The sequence below is a fragment of the Amblyraja radiata genome, chromosome 7 (genome assembly GCF_010909765.2).
Source record: "Amblyraja radiata isolate CabotCenter1 chromosome 7, sAmbRad1.1.pri, whole genome shotgun sequence".
NCBI classification, from domain to species: Eukaryota; Metazoa; Chordata; class Chondrichthyes; order Rajiformes; family Rajidae; genus Amblyraja; species Amblyraja radiata.
In genome coordinates, this window is record NC_045962.1 from 11,933,866 (window position 1) to 11,953,295 (window position 19,430).

A 19,430-nucleotide genomic window follows, 5' to 3' on the forward strand; every position below is an offset into this window, starting at 1 on the left:
TATGCTGTGTATCTAACGCATGTACTTCCTCTTCTAAGGTACACAAAATTGCTGGGGAAACTCAGCGGGTGCAGCAGCATCTATGGAGCGAAGGAAATAGGCGACGTTTCGGGCCGAAACCCTTCTTCAGACCGCTCCATAGATGCTGCTGCACCCGCTGAGTTTTCCCAGCAATTTTGTGTACCTTCGATATTCCAGCATCTGCAGTTCCCTTTTGAATACTTCCTCTTCTAGTTTGTTTTGGTTAAAGTTCGTCATTGTGTGTGGATTTAATTTAAAACATTAAATTGCACGAAAAAAACCTTTGAGCATTTATCATTTTTTCCTTGTTATTGAGAATGGAAGTAAAATAACTTTCATTTCCTTAAATACAAATGTCATCAAATTGCAGGAACGCTGCTGCAAATGACTTGATTGCTGGTGATGTTCACACACCATTATGTACTTTGCAATGCATGGACGTTTTATGGTTGCATTTACTCGCTTTGAAAAGTATGGTTCATTTAAAAATTGTAAATTACTATGACCAGTTGCACCTAAGTGTGGGTAGCCAACATAATGGCTTCTTCTTAGATTTTTTTCCCAATGGACATTGACCCCAAATGTTTCTGAATTTAATTTTGATCTATTTCTATCCCTAGGGTCAAAAAGGCGCACCCAGCAATGTTGCAATTGTGGGCCATTCAATGGGTGGCATTGTCGCGAGAGCACTATTCACTTTACCCAACTTTAAATCTACACTGATCAGTCTTATTATAACTCAAGCTACACCTCATGTTGCACCAGTCCTAATACTGGACAGCTACCTCATAGGTAAGTCTGTAAAGTGCAGAATCAATAGAATTTGTAATTATGTAATCTTAATTATGTAATTTAGACAGAAAAGTGCTAATTTATTGAGCCATGGATATTACATGTCACTGCATATAACTTCCTTTTTCAGAGAAACTGTTTATCTGAAACTCTTTACATCTATTCCCATATTTAAAAATAACGTGGAGAGTCAAGAGTGTTAAATGGTCATAATTACACCAAAACCTTTCTTTATATTTTCTTATAGACTTTTACACCACTGTGAACAATCACTGGATTCTCAATGAAGAAACGTTGAGAAACATTACCATCCTCTCAATGGGAGGCGGTTTCCGAGATTATCAAGTCCGCTCTGGTCTGACCATTGTACCAAGCCTCGGCCTTTACAACAATACTCTAAATGTTGTGGTAATGTGAAGGTTTTTTCTTCAAATGTCTGCTCGTAGCTGTAGTATTAACGGCACTAACAATTTTACTGAGAGGTTGTTTGTTCAGGTGCTCCAGTGGACGAGGACAATGCCAGTTTGATGCCTTGTGTGAATGATACAGAACCTTAAGTTTAAATGATACAGTTTTCTTGCTTTTATTTGGCATTGGTGGGCGCTGCAGTTATTTGAGGGTGTACTTTGCTGCTTTTTTGAAGTACCTTACCTCAAGTATCTGATAGTTTCATGAAAATAATAGATTACTGTTTTGTCACGAAATGTCACCTATACATGTTCTCCAGGGATGCTGTCTGACATGCTGGGTTAATCCTGCATTTTGTGTCCTTTTGTGCATTAACCAGCATCTGAAGTTCTATAAATATTCTATAATAGAATAGAAGCTTCTATAAATATTATGAGAAATTTGTGATAATTTACATCAATGATGCTTGTCAGTTTAAAATAAAGATATTTATAATAGCAGAAATACTTAAACTCTCAGTAAGTATTGCAAGGGTGATTACTGAAGGAGAATGTACTTAGGAGAATTAAATTATTTATTTTCAAGCACCACCCCCTTCAAAGAATTACGCTTTGCTAAATATATGTCATAAGGATTAGTAGTAGAATTAGGCCATTCGGCCCATCAAGTCTACTCTGCCATTCAGTCATGGCTGATCTATCTCTCCCTCCTAACCCCATTCCCCTGCCTTCTCCCCATAACCTCTGACAGCTGTACTAATCAAGAATCTATCTATCTCTGCCTTAAAAATATCCACTGACTTAGCCTCCACAGCCTTCTGTGGCAAAGAATTCCACAGATTCACTACCCTCTGACTAAAGAAACTTCTCATCTCTTTCCTCAAAGAACGTCCTTTAATTCTGAGACTATGACTAGTTCTAGACCCTACCCCCAGTGGAAACATCCTTTCCACATCCACTCTATCCAAGCCTTTCACTATTCTTTATGTTTCAATGAGGTCCCCCCTCATTCTTCTAAATTCAGCGAGCACAGGACCAGTGCCGACAAAAGCTCATCATAGGTGAACCTACTCATTCCTGGGATCCTTCTTGTAAATCTCCTCTAGACCTTCTCCAGAGCCAGCACATCCTTCCTCAGATATGGTGCCCAAAATTGCTCACAATTCAAAACCTTTCTTATTGGGAAATTGAAGGAAAACCATGTTAGTGGTCAATTTATTACTTTTCAATTTAGTCTTGTGATCAGCAGATAAAAGGAACTGCAGATGTTGGTTTACCAAAATAAGAAGCAAATACTGGAGTAACTCAACGGGTCAGGTAGCATCTCTGGAGAACATGGATAGGTGATAGAAGAGTCTGAAGAGGGGTCCCGACTCGAAACATCACCAATTCATGTTCTCCAGAGATGCCACTTGACCCGTTACATTACTCCAGCACTTGTGTCTATTCTTGTGATTATCGATGAGTTAAATTAATTACACAAATAAAATTTATCCTTTGATGAGAAACAAATGGTTTAGTGTTAATTTTGCACAAAGGTAACCAAGCTGCTCTTTAATGTCTTTGTATATTGAACATGTTCTTCACGGTCAGATGATTATAATGTGGTGCAATTCTGTTTTATTACCGTTGAAAAGACAATTTCTTGAGATTTACTTACAAGTTAATAAACAATTAATTAACTAAATTAATTAACAAGAGGGCAGCCACAGTGGCGCAGCTGTAGAGTTGCTGCCTTACAGCGCTTGCTGCGTCGGAGACCCGGGTTCGATCCTGACTATGGCTGCTGTCTGTATGAAGTTTGTACAGACCCCGTGCCCACGCAGGATTTCTCCGAGATCTTCGGTTTCCTCCCACACTCCAAAGATGTACAGATTTGTAGGTTAATTGGCTTGGTGTATGTGTAAATTGTCCCTAGTGTGTGTAGGATAGTGTTAGTGTGCGGGGATCGCTGGCAAATGCTGAGTAACTTTATGATTCAAGAGAATTTATTGTCATGTGTCCCTGATAGGACAATGACATTCTTACTTTGCTTTAGCACACCAGAATATAGTAGGCACGAATACAGAACAGATCAGTGTGTCCATATACCATTGTATAAATATATACACACATAAATAAATAAACTGATAAAGTGCAAGTAAACAATTAATGAGCTATTAATGTTCAGTTTTGTCATGCCGAGTTTAATAGCCTGATGGCTGTGGGAAGAAGCTATTCCTGAACCTGGTCGTTGCAGTCTTCAGGCTCCTGTACCTTCTACCTGAAGGTAGCGGGGAGATGAGTGTGTGGCCAGGATGGTGTGGGTCCTTGATGATGCTGCCAGTCTTTTTGAGGCAGCAACTGCGATAGATCCACTCGATGAAAGGGAGGTCAGAGCCGATGATCGACTGGGCAGTGTTTACAACTTTTTGTAGTCTTTTCCGCTCCAGGGCGCTCAAGTTGCCGAACCAAGCCACGATGCAACCAGTCAGCATGCTCTCTACTGTGCACCTGTAGAAGTTAGAGAGAGTCCTCCTTGACAGACCGACTCTCCGTAATCTTCTCAGGAAGTAGAGGCGCTGATGTGCTTTCTTTATAATTGCATCAGTTTTCTCGGACCAGGAAAGATCTTCAGAGATATGCACGCCCAGGAATTTGAAGCTCTTGACCCTTTCCAACATCGACCCGTTGATATAAACGGGACTGTGGGTCCCCCTCCTACCCCTTCCAAAGTCCACAATCAGTTCCTTGGTTTTGCTGGCGTTGAGGGCCAGGTTATTGGGCTGGCACCATTTGGTCAGTCAGTCGATCTCTCTTCTATACTCTGACTCGTCCACATCAGTGATACATCCCACAACAGTGGTGTCGTCAGCGAACTTCATGATGGAGTTCGCACCATGACCGGCTACGTAGTCATGAGTATAGAGTGAGTACAGCAGGGGGCTGAGCACGCAGCCTTGAGGTGCTCCCGTGCTGATTGTTATCGAGGCTGGCACATTTCCACCAATACGAATATGAAATGTTGCAGATCTAGAAATACGATTGATAAAACCTTTAAAGGACTAAATGTGACCATTTTTATTTCATAGACGTCGGCGGTCCCAAGAGCATGGGTCTCAACTGATCATCTCTGCATAGTTTGGTAAGTATAAGGAAAGATGAGCTGAGAAGACAACCTATAAGCATAAAGAAAATGCTCATGTGCACTGTGCCAACCACTGCCTTATCGCCAACCATCCTAAACATTTGCGCAAAAGGCTTTTTTAAAAAAGAGCAATGGCGAATTCTTTTCCAAATTACTAAGATAATCAGGTCTATATTGTCAAGCCTCCATAATATTACAATTCTTGATGGTCCAATTATGTTTGATAACAATTTTTTTTAAAAATTTCTCTGGATCTGTTTATCAAATTGTATTTATTTTCTCATGTTCTGCAGAAGAAAACGAACAATGGTAGTCATCTGTTTCTCTCATTTCAGGTCGCCCTGGCATTTCCTCGCTCTCTCCATCTCTCCCTCACCCAAGTTGCACTAGCTTATCATTTTCACCCTACAAACAGCTAACATTGGCCTGTTTCCTTTATCATTGTTACTTTTTTGCATATCTTTCATTCATTGACCTTTATCTCTCCACATCACTATCTATATCTCTCGTTTCCCTTATCCCTTACCAGCCTGAAGAAGGATCTCGACCCGAAACGTCACTCATTCCTTCTCTCCAGAGATGCTGCCTGTCCCGCTGAGTTACTCCAGCTTTTTGTGTCTATCTTCAATCAGCTGTGAACGTTTGAATCCATTTGCAGTAATTAATTTTGCTCTGTTTTTTGTATCTACATAGAACGTAGAACAGTACAACACAGGAACAGGTTCTACGGCCCATGATGTTCGTGCCAAACGTGATGTCTAGTTGAACTGATCCCATCTGCCTGCACATCATCCATATCCCTCTATTTCCTGCACATCCAGTTGCCTATCTAAACGCCTCTTAAATGCCACTATGGTATCTGCCTCCACCTGGCAATGCATTCCAGGCCCCCACCACCCTCTGAGAAATGAACATGCACCACACATCTTCATTAAACTTTCCCTCTCTCACCTGAGATCTATGCCCTCTAGTGTTGGACATCTCCACCCATCTTTTAGTTCAAAATACTTTGAGCTCTATGGGTAGTTTTCTTTGCAAACTTTGTTCTTCAGTTATGATAGGGAAGCTAACTATAGTTCTAATCATTATCGTTTGTACTTTCAGGTGCAAAGAGCTGGTACTAGCCACTGTTAGAGCCTTTTTTGATCTTGTTGATCATAATACTAATCAGGTGTGTATTGTATTCAATTTATTGTCATTATCTCATATTAGAGACAACAAAATGAATTTTCCTTACAGTCAAGTATCATCAAAATAAATAATAAATAAATAAAACATATTAAAATAAAAAAAGCTCAAACACAGAAGTCCACGATACAACATAACCACAACACAACACAGTGGCACCAAAGTTGAGGAAGGTACCATAGTCCAGCCAGCCTCCCCGTCGATCTTCCCAGATGTTCACCCGTGGTCGGGGCCTCCGGAGCACCCGCAGTCGCCGCCACGGGCAGTTTTACTCGATATTTGTTGTGTGTATTGTATCAATAACTCCAAAACTTTGTGACATGTAAAGACCATCCCAACTGCAATCGATTCCAGAATTAATCCATAGGTAACATTACACCATCTCAAGATACAATCAATGCAATTGGTCATTACATATTTTCTTAAAAGGCAAAGTCATCCTTAGTCTTATCTTTGATATGAGTATTTTATAGTTATTTACATCTTTCTCTGCATTTGGTTTTAACTTTCTGTATTAATGTGTGGAACTGCCAGAACTGGAGTTGGGAATTCAGCATGGATAAATAACAGCTGTGGATACATGTTCCTCCAGCATGGAGTGAGCGACAGTTTTTGATAACTCTTTTTCAGGGATGAATGTTGGATGTGACATCTGGATAACTCTGCATTTCTAATATTGTCACGTTTGACCTTTATTTGAACTTCCTGGTTAATGGATCCTATGGCAGATAAAGTCTCTTGTCCTCTCTAGCCGTAGTTCAGTGGTTAGAAATGCGGAATAATATGGAATGAAAGTAATATGAAGTAATATTGTGCAATTTAGTCATAAATCTTGGAGGAGAGATTGCCACTTCTGATTCCCAATGCTGCTAAATAGCATATTAAAACACCTAGTTTGCAGTATCAAAGTTTTCATCAAGCATAATTAATATATTTGGCGATTTCATGACAATGAAAAGTTTGCAAAACTCTTGCTGTGGAAAAAATGTCAGAATTAGCTAAGACTTGCAATTTCTTATTTTTGGTTTAGTGTGGAGATACACTGCGGAAACAGTCCCTCCAGCCCACCGAGTCCCTGCCGACCACCATCTCTCCCCCCTCCACCCGCATACGAATGCTAGTTCTATACACACTTGGGACAATTCACAATTATACCGTCAATTATACCAAGTTTGTGTAAAAGATTTTTAAGACTTACATGTTGCCAACTGAGTAATTTTTGATTGTACAAAATAAAACATGTCACTCCTAGTCAATCTAAAGCAGCGATTCTTAACCTGGGGGTTGTGACCCCCATGAGGATTGTTTGGGGTTTTTCCGGGGGTCATGAAGGAGTCATAAATAACATATCAATTTGTTGAGCCCATTTTTAGGAACCTAAGAAAGGTACATACCACTTACAGTATTTTGTTCGCGTATGCGCGTACATATACGCACAAAAAACATTTGTGTTGTGAACCATGTTCGGCTTCACAAGCATTGTTCAAAAATCCGTGGTCAAACGAGCAACGAGAGCATGAAGCCCAGCAAACTGAAGATCCATTTGGAGTCTTGTCACAGCGACCTGGCGGGGAAGGGCTGTTCTCGGAGCCATAGGCCACTACCACTTGGGGAGAAGATGTGTTCAGAATGCAGGAAGCCTTCCTCATCAAACATGAGCTTGGCTGGGAACGACTTGTTGGGGTGTGTACAGATGGGGCACCTTCCATGGTCGGATGCAGATCCAGCTTCAAAGCCTTCGTGAAGGATATCGCTCCCCATGTCTCCTTCACCCACTGCATGATACATCGCCATGCTTTAGCGATGAAGACTCTCCCTCCTGGTCTTTGAGAAGTGCTTTCAGATGTGGTGAAGATTGTGAATCACATCCGAGGGAGCGCAACAAACTCAAGAATCTTCAAAGCGATGTGTGAAGAAATGGGCGCCGATTTCTCTGTTCTGATATTCCACACAGAGGTGCGCTGGCTTTCACATGATAAAGTTCTCAATCGTGTGATTCAACTTCGAGAGGAAATAGCGCTGTTCTTGGAGAGAGGGTGTACCGAGAAGGAGAATCAGCTTCATGAAACGATACAGGATGAACTGTTCTTGATGAAGGTTGCTTACTTGGCTGATTTCTTCGCCGAGGTGAATTCCTTGAACCTGTCACTTCAAGGAAACCTCCCAATGCTACACACGGCTCGTGACAAAGTGGCAGCGTTCAGGAGGAAGATTCACCTTTACCAGAGAAGAGTCCAGGACGGTGACACAACTATCTTCCCTGAGATGATGACTCTCCTGGATGCTACGCCAGATGCTGAATGTCACTTCCATGAGGTGATCTCAACCCACCTTCGAGCAATTAGTGAAGCCATCGAAAATTACTTCCCCGAACTGGGACACCATTCTCGTGATGAGTGGATCATCCGTTGAAGACGGTGCCATCAGCGATACTGACGTGGCTGCGAAGGTTGAATTTTACCGAATTCATGAACATGCGCAGCTCAAGAGTGACTTCATGAAACAAGAGCTCACCACGTTTTGGCTGAAAGTGAGGGTCTGTCCTGTTCTTTCGAAGAGTGCCCTGACCCTATTGGACCAGTCCCCCTCAACCTATTGCTGTGAGGCTGGATTCTCAACCATGGTAACTGAAAACGAAGGCACGCAATAGGCTTGTGATCGATGCTGACATGAGGATGAGCATTCGTCCTCGTTTTGATCGCCTGATGGCTGTGAAGCAATTTCAGCCATCCCTTTGACTGAGTATTGGCAGACATGTTTTAATAAATCGGGCTGTTTTTTTTTCAATTTTTATTTCGGGGGCCACGATACTGAACAAGAATGTCTGATGGGGTCGTGGGGCCAAAAATGTTAAGAACCACTGATCTAAAGTGATGTGAATAATTCACAATGTGTTTGTACCAACTTTTAATACCTTTGTTTCTGTTGGATGTTAATTGAATTATTATTGTGTGACTTGTACAGTGATAAAGTTATGCTGAATAATTTAGACTTGTGTAGTCACAAACTGCTAATGGATTGTTGATTTTGTCGTTTAAAATGGCTGTGACATTGAAGGTTTGTTTTTTTAAGATAACAATGGATCTAAAGAAGATAATGACAGTCCTTCACCATCATTTTGTCACCTATTCAGAAAAAGATTCTGAAGATAATCCAGAGACTTCTGTCTCATTTCCAGGTTTGATGTGATGTGTTGTTTAAAATTAATGATATATCCAAATATATAAAATGCATTTCATGAGTGAATTTATTTTAGGTTCAGCTGCAACGTGGAGTGAAATTAATACATACGAATGGACTTACAACTCTCCGCAGGTACTAGATATCGCATTTTAAAAACGAGTTAAACGTGTTCTGTCAAATTAACAGTTTTGAAATCATGTGCCAAAATATGCTTCAGTTTTCAGCACGGTTACCCAAAGCTTCATATTTTATTTTACCACTTCCAAGTGAGGAGGAACTTTACAGTAACTTATATTGCCGAACCACCAATCTGGTAAGTTTGCATTGTTTTTGATCAAAATATTAAAATATTTTACTCATACAGTCAACTGTAAATTTAAGAAACATTTTCTCTTATGAAAAGATGTGCTGCACATCTTGAATGGGGAAAACTCAGCAGCACTGGGCGTTATTTATAAAGCATTATTAAAAGTCTGTTTTATTGAAAACATCAGTTTCGATTCACCTACATGTACAACGTTGTTTCATAGTCATTTGAAATACGATGATCTCAAATGCATTTTGTCATTTGACTTGATAGGAATCAAGTGACTGGATCTATGGCTGTACCTTGATTAACCAATCAGTTTGGTAAGTACACTTTCCCCCTTATACTGCCTTTATTCAAACAGCAATCGTAAGATGTCAAGTATTTGTTATTGGTTTTGTTTGACCAAAAAAAGTAGCTTGGGTCCCATTTACTGTGGCTTCCCATTGAAACAAGTTGCTGTTTACATCATGGGATTGGAAAAAATACAACAGGAAAAAAAACAGTATGCCAATCTTTTGTGAGATTGCAACTGTATCGAAAAATCAGGTTTTGAAAACTGCAAAGCGCTATGAACATTTTTGAGGAGCAGCCCCCTGAGGTAATATTTCTTTCAGCTACAAGCCGATGCTCAATAAAACTAAAGACGTATTTGTACTAGCAAGCGAGGGTAGTTAATTCTGGACTGATTCTGGTGCCACGTGCTAGTGAGGGTAAGAACAAGAAGATAGGCCGGGTGATTGTGTGGCTGAGGAGTTGGTGTAGGGGGCAGGGATTTATAATTTTGGACCACTGAAATCTCTTCTGGGGGAGAGGTGACCTACACAATAGGGATGGGTTGGACCTAAGCTGGAACGAATACCCTGGTGGGTTGGTTTTCTAATGCTTCTCGAGATAATTTAAACTAGTTGGCAGGGGGGCAGGATCCGATGCAGCAAGTTCTATAGGCGGGATAGGCAGGAGCACTGCAAGGAGCAAGGTGGACTGTTGCATTAAATTGCATTTATTTCAATGTGAGAGGCTGGACGGGTAAGGGCATGTGACTGGGATGTTATAGCCATTACGGAAGTTGACTGAGGGAGGGTCAGGACTGGCAGCTTAACGTTCCAGGGTACAGGTGTAATGGGCGAGATGGAGGTGAGGGTAAAAGAGTAGTTGCTTTATTGATGGTGGAGAACATTGCAGCGGGAGTCCGAGATGACATTACTGATGGTCCATCCGGTGTTTCTCTATGGGTGGAGCTGAGAAATGAAAATGGGATGATCATGTTGATGGGAGTGAATAATAAAGTGATGTGACCTATTGAATACTCTTTCAATCAGTTGGATGACCGCCACGGTGGCAGGAATCGGCAGTTTCAGGAACGAGTCTGTGGTTTGATCTGAGATGCGTATTCAGCTAGTCAGAGCTGTTTATTCTCTGCAGAATACAGAAACTTCTGTAGGAACAATCTTATTCTAATATTAAATGGCCGATAAGCAAGAATCCCACAAATACTCCGTTACTTTAGAAAATGTAACATTGCCATATTTAGTTCCTTCCTCCGTGACCTTATTCCACCTTTTTCTGTTGGGCTGAGAAGAAGGTATGATACATAATCCAATCCGTGCCATGATAGAGGTTAAATGGGACATTGTTAGTTTGTTGCAAGATAACATTGAAGTTAGATTTTCAGTGCACTCAGGAGAAATTAGATTTACTCGTAATTTTGGGGAAATTTATTTTCCCCCTTTCATGTTCCCTCGCAATGAGATCATTATTTATTTCCAGTAATAGTGTGTAACCAGCAAGTGAAAAAATATTTTGTGCTTTAAAATATTTGTGGACATTTTGTGAATATTTCTTTCAACATGGTCATCCGGAAGTGGCGGCGCTGCCCTGGCAGCAGCAGATCGCCTGCAGTCCGTTTGTTTTTACTTTTTTGTGTTGTTTTTTTTTGTTTTGTCTAGTTAAGTTTTTGGTTTTTAGGTTGTGTTTATGTGGGGGGGGGGGGGTTGAAACGGGGCTTGCTGTCTCTCCCTTCGGGGGAATGCGACTTTTTTGTCGTATCCCCCTTCTCTGCCTCCGTCTGCGCTGAGGCCTAATGGCGGAGCTGGCGACCTCGAGACTCCGGAGGCAGAGCCAGTCAAAACTTGCCCTGGGCTCGCTCCCGTGAGGGCGGTCCGGCTCGGGGCTGGAACGGCGCTCCCGTGAGGGGCTGTGACGCTCCTGTGAGGGCGGCCTGGCGCGGGGCCGAGACTCTCCCGTGAGGGGCTGTGGCGCTCCCGTTGGGGCGGCCCAGCCCGAGGGTGGAATGGCGCTCCCGTCGGAGCGGCCCAGCTCGAGGGTGGAATGGCGCTCCCGTCGGAGCGGCCCAGCTCGAGGGTGGTATAGCGCTCCCGTCGGGGCGGCCCAGCCCAAGGATGGAATGGCGCTCCCGTCGGGGCGGCCCAGCTCGAGGGTGGAATGGCGCTCCCGTCGGGGCGGCCCAGCCCAAGGATGGAATGGCGCTCCCGTCGGGGCGGCCCAGCCCAAGGGTGGAATGGCGCACCCGTCGGGGCGGCCCAGCCCAAGGGTGGAATGGCACTCCCGTCGGAGCGGCCCAGCTCGAGGGTGGTATAGCGCTCCCGTCGGAGCGGCCCAGCTCGAGGGAGGTACGGCGCTCCCGTCGGAGCGGCCCAGCTGGAGTGAGGAACGGCACTCACGTGAGGGCGATCCGGCTAGGGGCTGGAACGGTGCTCGGGTGGCTGGGACGGCGTTCTGGCGGCGGTGACCTGAGTCCGGTGTTCAGCCGCGGGCCAGCGGCTGCGTCCGCTGGATTGGAGGGCGGCAGCTTCGACCACCCCGAGCCGCGGTGTTTGAGCCGGCCCGTTTGCGGGGTTCGGTGAGCCGCGGGACTGTTTGTACCATCGCCCGGTGGGGTATCGCCTCAGCGCAGAGGGAGAAGAGGAGGGAAGAGACTGCAGCCCTAAGATTTTTGCCTCCACCACAGTGAGGAGGTGCTTGGAGGACTCACTGTGGTGGATGTTAATTTGTGTTTAGTGTTGTTTATTATTGTATTATTGTATGTATGACTGCAGGCACGAAATTTCGTTCAGACCGTAAGGTCTGAATGACAATAAAGGTAATTCTAATTCTAATCTTGACCATTACAGGCGCTAGTTTAACATGAGACTGATCTAATCCCAGGTCTTGTTATGCAATCTTGTACAAATGTTTTCAATGCATTTGATGCTTATTTTGTTTCTGTTACAAGTTTGAACCAAATGTACATGCAATTCTTTTGACACTTGTCTGCACAAGTCTAAACAGTGTAATGAAAAGCCTCCAGAGGGCAGTATGCAATGATGTGTACCTTTGCAAGACATCGGTTGTACTGAGCAAATGATCCCATCATTGATTTTCATGGGTGGTGACTTCTCGATTTTGGCTGATTTATTTTAAGGGTCCATTTTTAATAAAAAGTAATTGAGTGAAATCTTCAAAAGATTGGTTCTTCTGCAAGAAATGGACTAAAATATGACTGGCCTGCAGTTTAGGGATTAGGATGCCAGCATATCCTTGCCGCAGATTTTTATATTGCCATTTGTGTTCTTTTGGACTGACTGATCTCTATCCTATTTACAAAGTGCTCCATTCTCTGCTGAAGACTGTGAGAAGGCATTGTGTGTTATTTCAGGATGTGCCGAAGAGCTGTACAAGTATTGTAGATTGAATATTATACACTTAAATAATTTAAGGGCTGGTGATTAGCTTAGAACTCTGAAATGATACCTCATTATACCACCTCCCCTGGTACTTTCCCTTGCAACCGCAGGAAATGCTACATTTGTCACTTTACCTCCCCCCTCGACTCCACCCAAGGACTCAAGCAGTCTTTCCAGGTGAGACAGAGGTTCACCTGCACCTCCTCCAACCTCATCTACTGCATCCGCTGCTCCAGATGTCAACTTCTCTACATCGGTTAGACCAAGCGCAGGCTTGGCGATCGCTTCGCCCAACACCTCTGCTCAGTTCGCAATAACCAACCTGATCTCTTGGTGGCTCAGCACTTTAACTCTCCCTCTCATTCTGAATCCGACCTTTCTGTCCTGGGCCTCCGGCATTGCCACAGAATGAGTCCCACCGCAAATTGGAGGAACTGCACCTCATATTTTGCTTAGGTAGTTTACACCCCAGCGGTCTGAATATTGACCTCCAATTTCAGGTAGTCCTTCCTTTCTCCCTCCTTCCCCTCCCCTTCCCACCTCTCCCACAAGCCTACTGTCTCACCCCCCCCCCCCCCCCGACATTAGTCTGAAGAAGGGTCTCGACCCGAAACGTCGCCTATTCCTTCTCTCCATAGATGCTGCCTCACCCGCTGAGTTTCTCCAGCATTTTTGTCTAACCTCATTATAAGGTATAATTTCTATTTGACACCAGCTTTTCTTTTGAGGGGCAAACCAGTAAAACCTGTCTAAATGTCATGGCTTGCTCATGTTATTAACCATCTATTAACCATCAATAGGTGCCAAATACATTTAATGTACACGATGCACTTAAATCCTGAGAGATAGTAGTAGTGTTAATTTCTATAATGGTAGCCCCACCCAGAGACGGTCGTATCTGTCAATGTGTTTGATTCTCATGGTCTGTGTCATGTTTCAGTGTAAACACTCATAGTGAGAATGGCTTTGTGCACATAAAATGGAGACATGATTGTTCTACAGGTTGAAAGATCCACAAATATAACTGTAATTAATAGAAAGGGTAAAAATTCTGGCATTCATTTAGTGGCTTTCATGACTTCAGGATATCCCCAAACAAGTTTATTGCTATTTAAAAGTGGAATCACTTCTATCTTATAGAAATATTGTAGTTAATTAGCCCACTGACTGTAATGGTGTCATAGAGCCATACAGCATGGAACTGGCCCTTTGGCTAATTCATCTATGATGCTCGCAGCATCATGGATGCTCCTGAATGAGTCCACTGCAGTTCCAGCCAAAGATCCTATAGCGGAGCAAGATAGACCACTCCTGCTAAATGCAATGGGCTGACGTGTAGTAAGCAACAGGGCGGAACGTGGGCCTTTTTTTCCCATCCATTTCAGTAACCCGACCCGACTTTGGGTATCCCTCTCGCAGTGTAATCAACGTTGCGGGGGGACAGTTTGTGTTAATAAATTATAATTCTGAAAATGAGGAGAAGATTTTTCCCAAAGAACTTTGATTTTTAAGAGGATGTTTCCTTAACCGGCTTCCGTCTCCGCACTAGTATCTTTGCTCCTCTATGGGATCTTTGGTGCGGAGATGGAAGCCGGTTACGGAAATGGGGCCGAAAATTACCCATGAATATGCCCATGACCGTACTACGTCTTTTTCGTCGAGGGGTCTATCTTGCTTGCTATAGGATCTTTGGTTCCAGCCACACAATGCACTTTAACGTTGCACGTCCAACAGGTGTAGTCACCAGGGACACTGGAAATTTCCCTGATCTCCCACGTTCTTCAGGAGGCATATACGATTGATCAGACTGCCATCTTGACTACTTATGCTAACGAGGAAAGTTAAAAAGATCTATCATCTAAACTAAACAGAAATCAATGAGCAAAACACAACATGATGGAGGGACTCAGTGGGTTAGGCAGCACCAGTGGGGGAATGGACAGGTGATATTTTGGGTTGGGATACATCTTCAGGAAAAAGTCCAGTGACCTGAGTTCGATCCTGACCTTGGGTGTTGTCGGTGTGGAGTTTGTAAATTCTCCATGTGACCACTTTGAATTCTCCTGATGCTGTCTTTTTTCCTTCCACACCTTAAGGGGCCCTTGATAGGTGCTGGCAGGAAAATAGAGGAAGAGTTGATGGGAATATGAGAAAGAAAAGATTGCAGAATGTAGATGAATGTATAGAATGATGGGAATACCCTGAGAGCTGACAATGACATGATGCGTCAACTGGTCTCCAAAATCATTTGTACAATATACAAACAAAATTGCTTTAAAGAATTAATGTTGGCGAGGACAATGAGGGGAATACCCCTGCTATTCTTTAAATATCTCCACGGTTTTTTCCCCATCAACCTGAGGGTTAAAATATGTTGCAAAGAACGGCGTCTTCAACTGTCTACTTTTTATATTGTGTGCTCCAGTCAGTAGAATGGTAGCAATTTGAAAACAGAGTTTTGTCTTGCAAGAAGTTACTACAAACCTAAGCCTAGCACTCCGGGCAATTTAGATATTTTATCGTGGTGAGAACATCTGAAGAACAGAAATTTGCGGATAATTTCTGCATCTTCAGCTGCAGAAGACAAAGAAGATAAAGCCAAGAAGAAAAATAATAGCAATGTTGCATTATTGTGGAGAAAATTAAAACCAGAACACGAACATTACCTATTACTGTTAGTTATGGTGAATTAAACCTGGTTACATCAAAACTTGTTGCATTCTATAGATGTTTAAAATCTTATTTTCACATTTTTCATGAGGATCATGGGGCCAATATTTTGTTTGGCAAACACATGGTGGAACTGAGAAGGGATATATTTATATTGTATGACCTTTTGATGCAGTTATTGTGGGATTTATGATTGCGCCATGACTATTGGTACCTGTCAGAGCCAGCATTCAACGTAATCCATGTTATATTCTGACATGTTCTTTTTTTTTTTATGATAGTGCTGGGAAAGCGAACCCTTTTCCTTTTTATGCTCTCAGTGATCGTTTGAAATACTTCACTGTTAGGTACGGCATGGGGTGGTTGCAATGGAGAGCAGGTCTCTGCATTGTTTTATGTAGCTGAATCATGTTGCCCGAAATAGAGTCTTACTTGCACCAGTGCATGTACCAATACCGTGTGCACTCCTTTCTTTCTCCTTCCCTTCTCTCCTCTTCCCACATAAGTTTTCCCACTTGACCTTGAGAAGTTTGCAATAATGCATCTTTGAACGATTTCTAAGCATGTATTATTTTTTTTTACTAGCCTTATGCATTTGTAGATGTGATAATGCTTCCCCGTTTCAATGATTGTAATTTAACTTCAACTTTTCAGAAATCTATATTAAGGCAAAAACTGGAAATATTTGTTAAACGTGGATTAAGTACATTTTGTAGATACTAATTTGCTACTGCCAAATGTTGTGACTCCTGAAATTTATGTATACCTCGACTGTAAGGATAATTGTGTTTGCAAGTTGGTACAATGTATGTTGGGACTGTCCAGATTAAAGAGATTTTGACAAAAGTAAGATACCTGCACATCTTGTGCCAGTTTCCGGTGGGCGGCGCGACTCACGTCGCAGTGGCCTCTGCAGTCCATCTGTCGTTTTGTTATTTTTTGTCCCGTTTTAATGTAGTTTTTATTTTTTTTTGATGGGGTATGTGTGTGTGTGTGTGTGTGTGTATGTGGGTGGGGGGGGGGGGAAACTTTTAAAATCTTTCCCCTGCACGGAGAACCCGACCTTTTCCCTGTCGTGTCTCCGTTGTCATTGGGGCTGCAACGTGGAGCGGCCTCCGGCAGGAACGACCTAGGGCTCCAATCGTGGAGCTGCGGACCTACTCACCATCGTAGAGCTGGCCGAGTTCGGAGCGGGTGGAGCGGTGGTGGCGCGCTGCTGCGACCCGACCCCGGGGATTCGGAGGCTTACCGCAGGTCCGTTGGAAAGTGACACCGGGAGCCCGCGGGTCCCTGCTGGGAGACCGCTTTTCGGGGCTTCCGCAACGGCGACTTCTTCCGCCCGAGTCGCGGGGTCGAGGAGTACCTGGAGCGGGGCCTTACATCACCGCCCGGCGCGGCTTCAACGGCTGCGGGACTTTGCTAGCGCCTGCCGGGGGCTCCAACAACAAGACCCGGAGCAGGGCCTTGCATCACCCGGCGCGGCGTTAATGGCCGCGTGACAATTGCCATCGCCCGCCGGGGGCTTTGACTCTCACATCGGGAGGGGAATGGGGAGTGCAGGGGAGAGATACGTTTTTTTGCCTTCCATCACAGCGAGGAGGAGATGCGCTGTGATGGATGTCTGTGTAAATTGTGTTGTGTCTTGGGTCTTTTTTTTTCTTGTGTGTATGACTGCAGAAACAACATTTCATTTGAGCCTCTATGAGGTTCAAGTGACAAATAAATTGTATTGTTGTGTATTGTAATTGTCAATTCAAAAAATTGTATTCAGTATTTGGACCATGGATAATTAGACTACCATAGAAACATAGAAGCTTAGAAAATAGGTGCAGGAGTAGGCCATTCGACCCTTAGAGCCAGTATCGCCATTCAATATGATCATGGCTGATCATCCAAAATCAGTATCCCATTCCTGCATTTTCCCCATATCCCTTGAATCCTTTAGCTCTAAGAGGTAAATCTAACTCTCTCTTGAAAACATGCAATAAATTCCACAGATTCACAACTCTCTGGGTGGAAAAAGTCTCATCAACATTGACCATTACTTCTTATTTTGACCATGCCGACTGGGTCAATTATCAAGTAGCAGAAGTGATACCTGCTGGTTGATTTTACACATCCTGTTATCTGAATAAAAATGGCAATGCCACCAGCCCAACAACAAATCACTAGCCTAAAATGCATGTTGTTTAATGCAGAGATCCGGTTATCCTTGGTCCTTGTCACTGAAAAATGACCCTTTAAAGTTGAGATGGAGCAATTTATTTGTTCAGTTCTATATTGTGAAAGCTCAACAATTAGTGCTTGATGTGACAAAATTAAAACTTAAAAAATATGAATTGGGCTCTCTTAGATTTAAATTGAAATGTTACTTGGGACTGACATTCACAATTGCGTTTCCAAAAAGCTTGTGCAGTCAAGAATATGCAAGGTGAGGGACGTATCTGGACTCTGCATTGCTGAAGTTGGGACTCAGTGAAGCCTGTGATGGGCCTGTTGTCCCCAGCAGTTGCAATGTGGCTTATGAACAAGTCACTTCCAATTTTCAATGAAAGTATGTCCAACAGAGATATGTTTTAAGTGAAAGGACAGAGATGTAATTAGTACGTACTTGATTAGTAAGGGTATCGGGAGTTATGGGGAGAAAGCAGGAGAATGGGGTTGAGTGGGAAAGATAGATCAGCCATGATTAACTGGCGGAGTAGATATGTTTGGCTGAATGGCCTAATTCTGCTCCTATAACTTATAAACTTAAATATAAATGTGTTGCAAATTCAAAGACTGAGTTTAGAGTACAGAATTTAAGAAAGCAAATTTTACTTTCTCATAATTGAATATTAACATTGGGGAAAGGTTGTTAAGAAATAGAATAAATTCAAAGGATTAACACTAAACTACCTGGGCCTATAATTTAACGTGACTTGGAATCTATTTTAATTGAATTAATCAAAATGACTAATGCCAAGTAATATGACATATTTATAAAGGATATAAAATATATTGTAATAAGTAATATAATAAATAATAAGTGTTAAATTATTTCTTTATAATATTTTGGTATTTGCTATTTTGGTTCCTTGCTCATGGATTTAACAGATGGATGCTCTTGAGATGTTTTGCATCCTCTGATAAGTGATGTATGCAGAATAGTGTCCGTGAAGAGTGCAGTTGTTGCATACATTTGTAACTTCATTGTTTATACAAATGGCAGTTAGTTTTGCAAACAACACCTGTGAAAATCTTCATCAGGGTATATATCAGTAAATGATTGTGCCCTGTGTGGAATTTCTATTTTAATGGATATAAATTGTGGACAATATACTATCTTTTTTTTTGTCCTTTGTCAACAAAGAAAGTTTTCTGCATGGTCTAATGTATAAAGCAGGTTTGTTAACATCTGTGAAATTTGTAAAATTAGCATTTAACAAAGTGATTATCTTAACAATGCGAGTTATTGTTGTTTGCAAATTGACATAGGACATGCACTTCATTTCAACTCCATCCAATACAGAAAAAGGAATGATATTAACGTAAAGCACAAGTGTTATTGATTTCAGAAAAAAAAGGATTGGCACTTTAACAAGTCCAAAAAAAAATCAAACTACTTATATGTATATTCTTATGTATCACACCATGTTTTTTTTCATGTTTAACATTTAATCCTGAAGGGGACACTATGAATAATAATATGTGCATGGTCAGTGACTTGCAGTGGCTCCCTTCATCTTTGCATATAGTTCTTTTACTTTACTTTTTAACCACTTTGCTTGGGAATGTTGCATGACCTCTCTGACCTACTGAGATGAATGTCAATGTCATTTCCATTCGTCCTTATATCAAATTCACTCAAATTTACCATTAAATCTCCTGTGCAGCCAAGAAGGCATTGATCTGACTGGAGAGGCAGAATTGCTGAAAATGTACAAGGTAAGCTTAAATTTTATTTTTGAAGCATGTACATTACACTGCTTGAGGACTACTGCAGCTGAGGAATATCCTTCTGTCCACATTTAATTATGGTACTATGCATGTTGATGTTGGTTTGGGAT

General features: G+C 42.3%; 1 protein-coding gene across 4 annotated transcripts in view; it reads left to right on the forward strand.

Moving 5' to 3' along the window:
* pgap1 (post-GPI attachment to proteins inositol deacylase 1) overlaps window positions 1-19,430 on the forward strand; it is a 122,125-nt gene that overhangs the window by 19,202 nt on the left and 83,493 nt on the right. For 2 of the 4 annotated variants that reach the window (XM_033023724.1, XM_033023726.1), the window contains 10 exons: window positions 642-813; window positions 1,061-1,221; window positions 4,292-4,344; window positions 5,452-5,518; window positions 8,608-8,713; window positions 8,792-8,850; window positions 8,936-9,031; window positions 9,299-9,348; window positions 15,663-15,728; window positions 19,257-19,308. In XM_033023724.1, coding sequence (XP_032879615.1) covers window positions 642-813; window positions 1,061-1,221; window positions 4,292-4,344; window positions 5,452-5,518; window positions 8,608-8,713; window positions 8,792-8,850; window positions 8,936-9,031; window positions 9,299-9,348; window positions 15,663-15,728; window positions 19,257-19,308 — 882 coding nt within the window. The remainder of the gene's footprint in view (window positions 1-641; window positions 814-1,060; window positions 1,222-4,291; window positions 4,345-5,451; window positions 5,519-8,607; window positions 8,714-8,791; window positions 8,851-8,935; window positions 9,032-9,298; window positions 9,349-15,662; window positions 15,729-19,256; window positions 19,309-19,430) is intronic. The other 2 variants (XM_033023727.1, XM_033023725.1) reach the window with 1 other exon arrangement.